General features: G+C 36.1%; 1 protein-coding gene across 4 annotated transcripts in view; it reads right to left on the bottom strand.

Annotated features, from left to right (window-relative positions):
- Nucleotides 1-14,076, bottom strand: part of Fhos (Formin homology 2 domain containing) — a 244,315-nt gene that overhangs the window by 7,697 nt on the left and 222,542 nt on the right. For 3 of the 4 annotated variants that reach the window (XM_069128772.1, XM_069128782.1, XM_069128762.1), the window contains one exon: nucleotides 7,070-7,237. In XM_069128772.1, coding sequence (XP_068984873.1) covers nucleotides 7,070-7,237 — 168 coding nt within the window. Of the gene's footprint in view, nucleotides 1-2; nucleotides 90-7,069; nucleotides 7,238-14,076 lie in introns of all 4 variants that reach the window. The other variant, XM_069128791.1, reaches the window with a different exon arrangement.

Genomic DNA, 14,076 nt, shown 5'->3' with positions numbered 1-14,076 from the left:
ACCTTCATCGCGTCGGTCACGATCGGTAGCCCTTCAGGGTTGGTACCCTTCCGGCGTGGTGTTGTTCTCCCGGGTGCGCGACCGCTTCACTGTCAGACAGAAAAAAAGAGGAAGGGAAGAAGGCTAGGCCACCCCGTTAGCAACCACCACCAGTTTATATTTATACACGTACGTACGTACCTTACACACGCGCGCAAACACATACACGCGGTTATTTATACACTTGTATATTGTATATTACGCTGTACAAAAGCCTAGGTTCATGTAGTGATAGAGATACAATGGCAGCTGATTATATTTAAAGACCACAGGCGAAAACAATGACAGCAAATATTCCATGTTGTAATATTGTGTGCCACCAAAACTATTCCTTTATTTGGTTGGAAGAATGTATTTTTGTACTCTATCGAAAGTTCCAAAAATGATTCTTTATTTGATTTATTAGGAAACTTATATTGGCGAAACTCATATTGAAGTTTCTTTCTTAACAATTTTAACATCGAAATCAAGAGATGAGAAGGTAGACTTATCTTACTCAAGAGAACGACAAAAGAGTGAGAAAAAATATTACGATAATTATTCAAATCAATAATATTTTTTATCTTTCAAATTATAGCATTTAATGAGAATTTTTATATCCATTCGGAAAATTAAAATATTTCCTTTTGGTAGATTCGAGTTAAAACTTTCGCACAGTTAGCATTTGCGTGCGTGTGTGCCTGTACGTGTGTACGTGTAGTCAAGCCATCACCACACCCCTCGCTACGCCACCTTAAACTAGATAATTCGGGACAAAGGGAAGGAAATGAGGAAGAAAAGGGGAAACGAGGATGGAGGTTTCACCGGGTGTAAAGCACGCCTCCTGAATTACATATACGCATGCTAACACAATGGCAATAGTTATTTTCCCTCAACGCAACTAGTTTCCTCGTCTCGTTCTTTCTTCCCCAATCTGACTCTTTTTCTCTTCGTAGCTTATTATATCATTTACTTTATTTAATACTCTATGTGTTGTACGTACGGCAACTACCCCTAACGCGTTCACTGTTAATGCAACATCGTTGATGCATTATGGACCAAGTCTCTTACGTGTGTTTGTAATTTTCTGTGTTTTGCTGTCGGATGAAGAGAATCAACACGTTTCCACGGGAAATATATTCGCTAATGTATGTTTCCTTGTATAACGAGGTTTTCAGTGGTGTTTTTATATTACGCCAATGGAGATGGGGCGCAGAAACCTCCGTAAGCCCCGAGCTTAACTCGAACAAGACCAAATACGCTGTGTATTCTAATGACTGCAGCTTACATTAAATCGTTGCGTTTTTAACTTCTTATGAAAACTAGTATCGTTGTTATTAAATTTTTCTTTCCAATTTAGAAGCTGGAAATTATTTCGAGAGAATATCATTTTCTTCCTTCTACGTATTTTGTGAATACACTATATTTATTGTATCAATGCCTTTTGCATTTTAACTGCATTTTTAATGAAATGATATCATTGCTATAATACGTTTCTTTTCAATTTAGAAAATGCAAATTATTTCGAGGTAATATCATTTTCTTCCTTTTACGTGTTTTATGAAATTATATATATCGTATCAGTACCTTTAGCATTTCAACTATATTTTTTGTAGACTGATATTATTGTTACAATACTTTCCTTTTCAATTTAAAAACTGGACATTATTTTGCGATGACATATATGTTATTCAACTATATAATATTTACTCTGTTAAAAAGATTATTATGTAAGAAAGATCTCGATAATTTTTATAATATCAACATCAAATGAAAGTAACTGATAAAAAAGTACACACGCAATAAATGAGAGAAAATAGTTCACGTAACGAGATGATATAAAATCAACTCCGCGTTATATTCTATTACGAACGTATCAACGGTAAATAGGTTAAAGTTCCAGGAACACGTACGTTTAATTTCCGCTCCACTAAACTCTTTTGCTTAAACCATCTATAAATGCGACTCAAGTACCAAACGATACTTCTGATTGAAATGTTTGTCGTTTTTCCCTCAGATAGACGAATAAATATTTGTAGAAACGGAAAAAAAATCCAAACTATGCGTCTGTCGGCTGCACAGTGAAAAAAAAAAAGAAAAAAGAAGAGACAGATCCATAAAGTGTAAATCCTGACTTTATTATGAGTGGCACGAACGAGATTCATTCTTCCATCGATCGTTCGAAACGGCGCGACGTGTGGCATAGGAATTGAAATCGTAGCCTATTTGCTTTCCTCCCGTATATCCTTTTCACAGAAAGCACGCACTACGAACTTCTCTCTATGCCGATATGTCTGCATTTTTTTTTTTTTTTTTTTTAATTTTACTGCGGTATGTATGCAATGTTTAATCGTTATCTTCTATCCTTTTGCACCCTCGCGTGCGTGCAGCAAATACCTCGTTATACGATGCTGGAAACGTTTATACGTTCCGTTGGTAAAAATCTACTCTTGTTTTCGATTAAAAAATTACAGTATTGATCGGTGATATATAGTAATAATAATTGAATCTTCTTTATAGAAGAGAAAAGAATCAGAATATTTGTCTGGGGTTACATCTTTCTACGCACAGTCTATCGTGTTTAACGTATTGCTGAATTATCTGAATCTTTAGAATCTTTCATTTTTATAAATCTACTGCTACGAAGGTTAATTCTACAGGGTCATTGGTAACTGGTGGTACAAGCGGAAAGGGGGTGATTCTACGCGAAAAAAGAAGTCGAAAATATAGAATAAAAATTTATTTTTTTTAATTTTTCCATCGAGACAACGATTTACAGTGAGATCCGTTATAACAAGACGTGATAAAGTGCACGCGTACCGAGCGAAAATTCAAAGTCGATTTTCTCGAAAACAAAGCCTCAAACGTAAAATTTTTATTCCATATTTTCGACTTCTTTTTTCGCGTAGAGTCACCCCCTTTCCGCTTGTACCACCAGTTTCCAACCACCCTGTATATACGCTACCGGTGTTACTATAACAATATTGATAATGTAAATATTTCTATATGAGTTTGTTTCTAAGTTTTTTAATTTTTCTGTATAAACTATGTAGAAATTACGAATATGCTATATGTAAATACTTATTATACGAATACTAATTTACACAATATTTTTCAAAAGTATAAATATTCCAACTTCGATGTAATAACTGGACATAAAAAAAAGTTGTTTAAAAACTGCAGGCAATGATATTTTACCAGCATTGTTCGAATACAAGCGTTAGAAGGGAGTCAAATATTTCTCTATTTTCTATATGAAGTTTCATAAAAATCGAGAATACCAAAAACTGATTCCCGTGGCCAGTGTCACGGTTATATTTCATTTTCACAGCAAAAATGTCACACCTCGAAAGACATTTTAACATTTTATTCGCCACTTCGCATTACGTTCCTTTCCGTTACGTTTCTTTTTCTTTTTTCGCAGACTCGTTTGTAACGTTGAAAACGAAATTCTTAAAACACCCGGCAATAAACCGAAAAAAGACGTTTTCAACAGAGATACGAGGAGAATTCGGTGGATTTTTCAAACGTTGACGCGTTCAACTATAAAAACGGTGCGACCAACACGCTCCGGGAACCGTGTGTCCCGAAACTGTGAATGGCCGCAATATAAAATGCAAATGACACTTTCACCAAACTGTGGGGGCGTCTCATTTTCGTGGAAAGCCGTTTAAAAAACTGCCACCGCAGATGTTGCTTGAAAAACTTGCGAAACCTACGTGGCTTGCATGACGCATGGTGATCAAAACTTTGTCGTAACTAGGATTATTTATTCCCACCGGTGGAAATATACAAGTTTTACTCAAACTTCTTAACAAACAATTTCTTCGAATATCTTTTATAATTGGAAACGATGTACACTGGTACGTGAAAGTATCTGAATACTTACAGACATCTCTTCTAAATATATGTATTATGTGTATTATGCGAAACATTTTGATATTTCATTAACGTTGTAACGAGACCAAACGATTATATTGATAAAGTTTGAAACAAATCTGAAAGTATAGATTTAGCAGAGATGGTAAAAGTATTTAAACAGTTACTTCAATAACCTCGATATTTTAAGTGGGACTATCTTTAGTGGTTATTATATGCTTAAAATTACTATTTATGCAGTAGAATAATTATTTTACTTACTCAATATATATTTACAATAAATGTCTTATAACTTCTGTATGCATTTCCAGATTGGTTTCAAACATCGATACAATCATGTCACTAAGGAAATTTCAAAATATTTTATATGATACAATATACAAAAGTTTGATACTGTGATAAGTGTTGAAATTCTTTCACGAGCCAGTGTATCTAGCTAGGGCCATAAATCGTTCAGTGGTTAGAATTTCTAATTTTCGACGACTGTAACAAGTAATTAGAGATAAATATCCTTTCTGTGGGCTATCCATTTTCTCCAATATGGAGTGTCTGCTTTTTAATTTACAATTACAACTTGGTCGTAACTGAATTGCTGCGTATAAATACCTGAACCTTTTTCATTACCTTGATGCGTAAAATCACACCTTACAAATAGAGCTGAAACTTTTTCATACCCCGTATATGTACAGTTACGCGAGATTGAAAGGAAAGATGAAGGAAGATCGGTGCCAATAAGGTGCTCGAAGAAAATTGAACGAACGATCGAAGTTTGTTTAATGTTAATGTCGTCTTCGATCGCGGGCGTTTCGAATTTCGCCTCCGAACTTCCGCTTACAAATAAATGCGTCTCGCGAATCTTTATTTATGGACCGATCGTTTTAGATCATTTTAGAGGAATTTACTCGAGGATTCCATTTGCAGACGTATAAATTATTCCACGGATAAAGCAGGAATAATACTGGCGCTAACATTTTCAGGAATCGATTTCGTTACTGTTTCACTTCGACTTGTCAACACCTGCCTGCCTTACCGGACGCTTTTAGGGATTAAAAGCTCAGCATTAAACCTGGAGACAGATTTATTTGATTTCACCAACAGATAACCTCTCTCACGAAATTATGATTGGCATTGTCTGTTTTCTGGTTACAACAGAAATTAATAGAGTGCTTCTGTCATGAAAAATCAGGAAACGTTATTAGTATTCGAAATCAATTTGTTTCCTTTGTTTACGAAGTAATATCTGAATGAAAATTGCTTGAATATTCGGAGAAAATTCTTCTTCTATTTCGTAAATAATAACGTGTTGAAACTTTCGTGTCAACGGATATAAATATAATTTATTTTCAACACAAACAAAACAACGTTTAAAAAAATATTTTTAAATAAAACAATTATTATGTTCAAAAGATTGGTAATATGATTGATGGGTTAATTCCCTAGTTAATCAGCAAAAACAGATCGAATATAATACGTCGAATAAATATTTCTATATTGCTTAAGCAATAGAAATAGTAAATGAAATTGTTTTTTAGATTAAATAGTCACAAATTGACTTTCTAGTAATCGCGTTAATACACGTAACAAAACAAATCTGTGAAATGATGGAAATTGCTAATAATTGTACGCTATAAAGTTGTCCTACTGTATAAATATGATTAAGGAGAAGAGTTCAAAGGAGAAGTATTGCTCCGAGGATACAAATGAAGGAATCCCGAGGAGGATTACGAACTTCTATGATATTTTCTTAATTAATGTTAGTGCAACTCCAAGCCCGTGTCTGTTGTTGTCTGTGATATATCGTATCGTCACTGGATATGAGAAATCAGATTCAGACAAATCAACCATTTCAAAAAATTTTCATTTTCTTATAGATCTCATTTTCATTACAATTTCACATGTGGCAAAAAAACAGAAAATAAAGAAAAATCAACATTTAATTCTCGACATACCTTTTGATATAATCTAAATAGATAAAAAATTTAGCATTCAAATGGACAGTTCGTACACATCGTAATCCAATGTACGAGAAATTATTCTATTTCTCATTTTTTACTCGACAAGTTATTCCTATGCTTAAACGTCGACAATCAATCAACTTGAACAAATATTTAAAAAAAAAATTCTATTTTATTAAAAACATAATTCTAATGAAAATTTAAGCGTTCAGATTCTGTAATATATTTAATTCAAAATTCACAATAAAAGAGATGAAAATGACAAATGACGCCATAATTCCAATACAACGAGAAAGTTGTCAACGAATTACTGTCTCGTTGGTCGAATCCCGGTAGATTAATCCCTGGTCGAATTTCCAGAAATCACTTCCCGAACCTGCCAATTATTTATCTGCAAACAACGGTCGATCGTATCGAAATCTGCGTTTTCCGCCAGAAAACTAGAATCTCCGGGAAAACGCTTCTCAAATCCGGAGAGCGATTAATCAACCCAACCAGTAAATCGAGCTTCACGATCTCCTGATGAAAAATGAATTCCCGCTTCGGAAGATTTCCAATCGATGAACCTGCTCATCGAACCTTCCGCTCAATCGAACCTCGTAGATATCTTTAGAAATCGCCTAACGCCTACTAACTCGATAAATACGAGTATGAGATCGACGCTTCGTGAGAAAATTTAACAATAACACACAGAATAACAACGCAGAAGTAACGAGTTTTGAAATGAGACGCAAAGATAACACGTACATCATCTGAAAACTCTATATTAATACTCTTCAATGAAACTTAAGTTGTTTGTACACTTTGTGAACAATTAATTACACAGATAAAAAATTATATAGATATTTTTTGCTTCTAAGTTAATCCTTTGAATTAGTTAGGATAATTCTTTAGGATATTTGGATATTTTCCAATGCAATGAGAAAATCGTCAACAGATTCTCGTCGACCCACGTATAATTATTTCTTAATCATCATCGTTTAAACGAGTTCAACAACAACGCGTGTATAATACGCAAAATATCGATCGTTTTCAAAATGGATCTCTACGCCAAGAAGTCCTTGAAAAGATTGGTCCATAAATACGTCACGCGAAGACGCCGAAAATGAGTCGGCAAGGAACCGATTAAACGATCGATCTTGTTAAGAAAGAACATGGATAGATCGATCAGCGCGGAAGAATGGAGGGTAAGTGCAGGGTGCGGGGATCACACTTACAAGACTTACGATCGGCGTGTCTGGTCCTCTTGCGTTCCCTCGGCGTTGTTCTCGTTGCCGGTGTCTTCGTTGCTGTTTTCACCAGCGATTCCAGCAACTCGTCGTCACCATCAGTCAGATTCCCGTTGGTGTTTTCGTCGCGAAGCAACGGGGCCAGCGATGTGCGACCTGAAATCCACATTTCATGTTCTCTTTACAATTTCGACGTTGGAATTTTGAACTTAACTCGTAAAACAGCGGAATCCGAATCCTTTGTTAATATCTCACTTAAAGAGTTTAAGGAGTTATAAATTGTTTTAGATTAGTTAACGGGCTTAAAGAATCGTTGCTTTGTCTATTTGTTGTTATCTCTTCCGAAAAGTACTAGATATAACAATAACACGTATTAATAGTTCATAAACTATTATAAGTTTAATCTTTATTTAAATCTGTAAAATTTATTTGAATATTATAAGAGAAAATCTTGGGGAACGACTCAAGTAATAAATATTTCATATTAAAAGTAATGTGGATGAAAATTAGTTCAAAGGACAGTTAATTTCATTAGTGTAGCAATTTTATTTACAAAAGTTAATTTCCATTTTCTTTAAGAATGAAAATTAATTACACGAAAGATTATCATTTTTTATTACTTTTTAATTAATCATAAGGTAAACGCTGTTCCTTTAGTTAGAAAGATTTGGCATTAGCGCACGCGATGAACTTCCGATAGAAAGAAAGTTCGTAGCTAAAACCTCAGGCCTGCGAACTACGTCGAATGCAAACTGAGAATAATCCGATTAGGGAGTGGAATATTTCTGGCGAACTTCCTATGGAACGAACGATGAAAGATAGATTCTGGGTGAATGTGTCACCATGTGGAAAATTACGTCATCGAAACGGGGTTGTTTAAAGATGCAATTATAGAGGAACCGATGATTTATGCGGGAATTAATAATAACGAGGCTTTCATTCATCGAAAACAATATTAACGTTTAATATGTATAGAGGTTTAACTGATCAACTCTAAATTTGATATAAATTTCTCAATCTCGCAACATACGTGTAAGTACACAATTAATATTCAATTCTCAAAATACACTTATCTTAAGAAGATAACATAAACAATAATTTCTTAGTCTGTCGTAGTCTGTCGTTTCAATTTTACATTCGTACTACTTCCACTTCAAAATTCTACCGTTAGAAAATTTATTCTAAATCTCAACTGATACCACAGATAATTGCAAATGTAAATCTTAATTAATGTAAATTTATTTAAGTTTCATTGATATTTCGAATCTTCTATTCTTCATACTTCTTTTTTATTTCAATATTCTCGTTGTATTACGTTATACATCTAAAGAAGACGTACAAACACACCTGAAGACCTAAAAAAAGGTTCCATTCTGATCATCGAATCTCAAAATATGTCCCATGTCACGAACATGTCCCGATCTTCGCAATATCACAATCCATCGAAAGTCGAAATACTAAAATGTCATATGCCAACGTTCTTAAACCTTCTCTGTTATTAACGATTCTCGACACATATTTTCGTCGAACACAGAGGTACCGCGACGTTTACTCGAACAGTCGATACAAGAGGACGAGGTCATTTTTCTTTCGTAGTGGCTCTCCGGTCAACTCTTGGCGGAACAGTCTCTCTATACTGTCGGTCCACGGGGCAGAAACTTCGGAACCGTCAAAAGCACGGTGAGTTCCTTTGAGAGCTTCTTTGAAACTCGCCTGAAAGAAGCTTCCATTGGCGGTCTCGGCGGCTGTGTAAATCCGATACGAAGGTTGCTCACGAGAAGAACCGTAAAGAAGGAGATGAGAAGGCAGTGGGAATTCCCATGAAGCAGGGTCAAAGGAAGGGCCAAGTTCTGCGATGTGGTCAACCCGATGTGGGTCCTCAATGTCGCAGATTACTAGACTTTCGTGACTCTGTTTATTTTCGAGGAGGTTAAACGATTTTAACTTTGCAACTATCTAGCAGGAAATTGTCTACTATTTCATCCTTGCAGTGACATAACTGCGAGAATTTCTAATGACGGTCGATGATACGTAAGTTTTTCTATCAAGTATTGTGTGCATACATGCTACTGTTTATAAAGCCAAACATTGGTGAACTTTGGTGAACTGTTTCATGGAAACAGTATCGTATAAATTATGGTAAAATTGTCTATCGAATGCATGAACGACGGCCTAGTGTAATAGTAATATATAGGTGTTTATCATTTACCATAGTGTTTGCAGAATTTTTTAGCTTTTTCGTAATGATACTTGGAACTATGAGTACGCCAAATAAGAGACTAAGAAACCAGAGAATTAGGAAACTAGTAAGCCTCTGACGTATTACTTGCTCAGTGTTTCCTGACGCCTTGTGTATCTAGGAATCTCGGGCACCCAGACACTTCGAGAACCGTGAGATCTCGAATATCATGGCGCGTCAGTGGTCTTAGAACCTTGTCCACTATAGCATCTTGAAGACTCTGAGACTTCGATAATCCTAGGATCAAAACGATTCGTACGGTACGAGTCTTGGGATTTTGAAAACTTTAAAACGACGAAATAGAACTTATACGATCAATAAAACTTCTGCGAATATTTGTTTTTCATTTTATAACTCCATACGTATTTTTATTCAATTTTATACCTACAACTTAGATCTATTTAGTACCTACCGATGGTCACGAACATTCTGTCCCCGATACTTTCAAAAAACAAATCTAAGATTTAATTCTACAAAAGTTTATTCCTCGAATACACCAGAATACATCAACCGGTGCGATCACTTTGGAAATGCAATCTACTGTCTGCCTCTAGGTGACCGGATAAAAGTCCCGTATTCATACATTAATTAAATAATACCAATTAAATTTTTCGTATTATCTTCTCCTCCTTCCTTGAATTCTGCACCTCGTGTACCGTATTAAAAAATCCCCCAAATTCCTCGGGTCTACCTGAACCGTTATAACTGTATATAGCGGCAAAAGGTATATCTATAAAAAGAGGAAAGAAAAGCCACGGTTGCCACCCTTACCTTTCCCTTAGCTTTTCATTTTCAGCAATCTCGACGTAAATACAACCCTCTCAAGGAAACCGCGGATATGAATGCAATAACGGGTCGGAAGATACCCGTCTGAGAGAGAATCTGCCGCGACAAATCGTGATCCTTGAAGCGGCAGAGGACCACGTGGAAAAATTCACATGATATATCTAGGTGTTCAACTCGCGGGGTCATGGGCGACAGAGGGGATGTTGTCCACGTAGTGAAGTAGCGGCTCGACTTAGGCGGGGGCGTTTAGATATTTTATAGAGGAGCATACAAGGGAATAAAAGGAAGGAAAGTTATGATGGCTGCGGATCTCAGGTAATGCACGGGCATTGGCAAGTTTACGAGCCGTAAAGAGGGGTGGTTCCACCCTCTAAGACCTTTATATGTGTACAGTTCACGGTAAGCATAAGAATTTCAACGCCGTTTTTTTGAAGGTAGAAGGGGAAGAGGATGCGATGACAATACGAGATGATTTTCCGTGACCTGCAAGATATCTGCTTTTCGTTGTTCATCGCTTTCCACAAAAAGCGTTGTGATCATCTTCTGTGGTATATCCCGAGAGCTAATTCCGTAACTGAAATGTTGGAAGTTACCATAAAACAGCCGCGCAATCGACACGGAAATAGCATTGCTCGACCCGGTGCACCCGCAAGGTAATCGAAATTGCTTCGTCGAGTTGTATAGAATTTGGAATTTGTCCCACGAAATTGCTTCGTAAACAACAGGTCCTGATATTTTATGGGAATTTTTGTGCCGTTTTACGTGTAATAGTGCGTGGAAAAGTGCCTAGGATGAAATTGCGAATAATGACGTTTAGAATTTTCTAGCGTATACCGAGTATAATAATACGAAGATAATTAGTTTTGTACAGAATTTCAGATTTGTCACGGGAAAATGTTTGGTAACTCATTTTAAGAATCGTAATTCAAATAACTAGTATATAGTCGGATAATGATAATTGGGAATACAAGCATATGTATAAGTTGTGTCACTATGTGGATAATACGATAATATGTATTAATAAATGACTATTATCAGTAACAAGTATAGACATGTTCTTAGAGCTACGAATGGATAACGTCAGTACGCTATAAATGGTTTTCTAACTTTAATAACGAAACTCTCTACTTGAAAATTGTATAAACTGCATTAAAATTGATTGTAGTTTGAAATTAGTTGCCCAAACTAAATTTCACTTCTTTAATTAATTTCGCTGAGAGGGCGTAAACAGTTATGTCTCAAAATTACGCTTTTCTACGTTCCTCTTGATATAGCAAAATGATAATGTCATATTTGCGGCATCCCTGTATGTCTTGTTAGACATTCTTCCTTGTTTCAGGAATGCTCAAATTTTACGTAGTTTTATCTACAACTAACTCCGAATTATTCCATCTCGTCGACTAAGTTAGCTCGTCGCTTCCGTAATATATTGTATGATTTAAAAAAAATTTCATCACGAATGCGACAACTACATCCCGTTTTCCACATTCTCAACATCCTATGCACTTGGCAGCTGTCTAATTAATCTTGCTATTACTTTTGCTATGCATATTTTCTTTTCTCATTTCCACATACGCTAACGAAAACATGAAAATGTAAAAAACGCGAAGCTGTTGCGAAGAATTTTTGCAAAATGTTACAAACGCTGCATATATCTCCGATAAGATAGAACGACAGTAGTATATACCAATATGTAGTCAGTCAAGTGCTACTCTGGCTGTCTCTTGCAGCAGATATCATCGAAGTATACGATACTGGCATTTTTTTACATATTGCGTTCAAATAATATCTCTTTTGTATGTACAGTGCTGTGCTAAAATCTTACGTGGCTCATCGAGAAGAAATATTACAGTTTTACGAACGAGTTGAGAAACGTTTGGTACTATGTTAATTTTCATCGACTCGTTGGTCGTTTTTTAAAAGAAATATTTAGTTAAAAACTCATAATTCGAAATAATTAATACCTTTAACAAGTTCTCCGTTTGTTTCCAAAAGTAATAATTCTTTCAGAAACATCAACGAATAAGTTTTTAATCGCTTAACTTCGCACTCTCTGCTATTTTCTTATTAATATTTCAGGAAGCCGCTTCTCATTTCGCTTCTTTTCTCTCCTGGCTTATCTCCATGCGTATTTTATAAGATTTAGAACGAGGCTCTATTTATTGCAGTAGTTTCAAATTTGCGAATCAGGAGCAACCATAAATAAGCAACACCATAAAGAGAATTTCTGATGTAGTTGGCGGAAGACTCCAGCACAGCGTATTTTCTTCTCTCGATTCGTAAGCGCATAAACGCACGATCCATACGAACAAGATTTTTTAATCGACAGCAAGTTCTATATATACAAAAACTCATATTAATTACGTGAATAATTTCATTTGCAAGTAGTATGTATCGATACGACCGAAAATATAATATCACGTAACTCTTGTGAAGGCGAGATAACGAAATTCTAGACGATTTGTCATAAACAAGACTCAGCGGAAAGCTTTCTCGAAGAAAGAGCAGGCAAAAAGGAATGAGACAAAAATGCGAGACGAAGGAAAATATTGAAGGTGGGCAGGGAAACAACGTAAACCCCTTTCACGCGGGATTATCTTCTAAACGCGATCCCCGCCGTTTCTTTCGAGGTGCAGAGTGGCCTGATGCGCGGCGTTCTGAAATCTCGATGCCGTTACTTTTCATTTTCCGGTAACACCGTCAAACGAGCCGACGCTATCCTTGAATCTAGCCTCGAGAGCGTTTGCTTAAGGAGGGCATTTATCTCGTGTGCCGCCACCGGTTCCAACGCTACAGAAACGAGGAGAAATTTTCGCACTTTGTTCTTATCTGTGCCACGGAGCCACCCTTTTAAGGCGACGCGTTATATTTCCGACCGCTAAGGAGGACCACGAGAGTTTTGGCTAGCTAGCTATTCTTTCACCTGGGCCAACTAAATCCGAAACGTCCTGAAAATGAGAATTTTGTTCCCCCCTCTGTTTAGAATGCGTCGTTGAGAAAATAAGGGATAATATCGAGATGGAAAGAAAAAGTTCATTTTTTAGGTAAAAATAATTGAAGGAGAATTTTGCTTTTTGAGGGTACAGTTTACTAAGAGACGCTTATGGAATTCGCGAATTAATTTATGATTTCAAAGTATTTCGAAATATACTCGTAAATTATATTTATATTTTATTTTTATTTAAATTATACGACTATGTATTCCACGTGTGGATATTCTTCAATGTCGTACAAATTAAACAGACATCCTTGCTCTATTTCAAACGAATTAAATCCTCCTATATTTTCTGCTTCGCATCGCATCGATTAAGCAATGAAATGATTAATCGTTTATCGCAGGAAACTCTGAAATTATAAAGTACCGGGAGAAAATTAACTCCGTAGATAAAATGTACTTTATTTATCCGCAATTACTACCATAAAACCCGTAAGCGCAGTACCATTCATTTAGTTTTACATTCTTTTCCACTTCCATCACTTTTCAACGCCATTAATTCGCCATCGAAGGCGTAACGAGCTCGTATGATAGTGCGAGTCACACACGAGCGCAATAAATTTCTCTATCGTACATGCAAATGAAATTAGTAGCTTGTTCCATGGGGCTCGACGAAAGAACAGAGAGGGAAAAAAAAAGAAGAAATATGAAAACGTAGCAGTGATTTCTGCTCTTCGATCGAGCACAACAAGCGACGGTATTATTTCGTTCTATTGCCCCGTTCTGTATTCTACGGTATCGCGGAGCCAGACGTCGCGTAATGTAGAAATATGAAACTTGTCGGTGGCAGGATATTAGAATGTTTCGATCGATGAACGATGCGACACACAGAAAACGGATTTATGTTGCAAATTGCGCTTTGATGTCCGATGGAAGAACGAATCGAGCAAATATTTCGCGTGATACTACGTTATTTAGCACACAGTCCATCTTTGTCGAATGATATAGTAACAGAAATTGCAAGAGTTTTCCTGT

This window comes from Bombus flavifrons, chromosome 2 (assembly GCF_040668555.2).
Source record: "Bombus flavifrons isolate JBK064 chromosome 2, iyBomFlav1_principal, whole genome shotgun sequence".
NCBI lineage: Eukaryota > Metazoa > Arthropoda > Insecta > Hymenoptera > Apidae > Bombus > Bombus flavifrons.
Note: the sequence above shows the minus strand (reverse complement) of the source record. Positions and strands in the feature narration are given on the sequence as shown.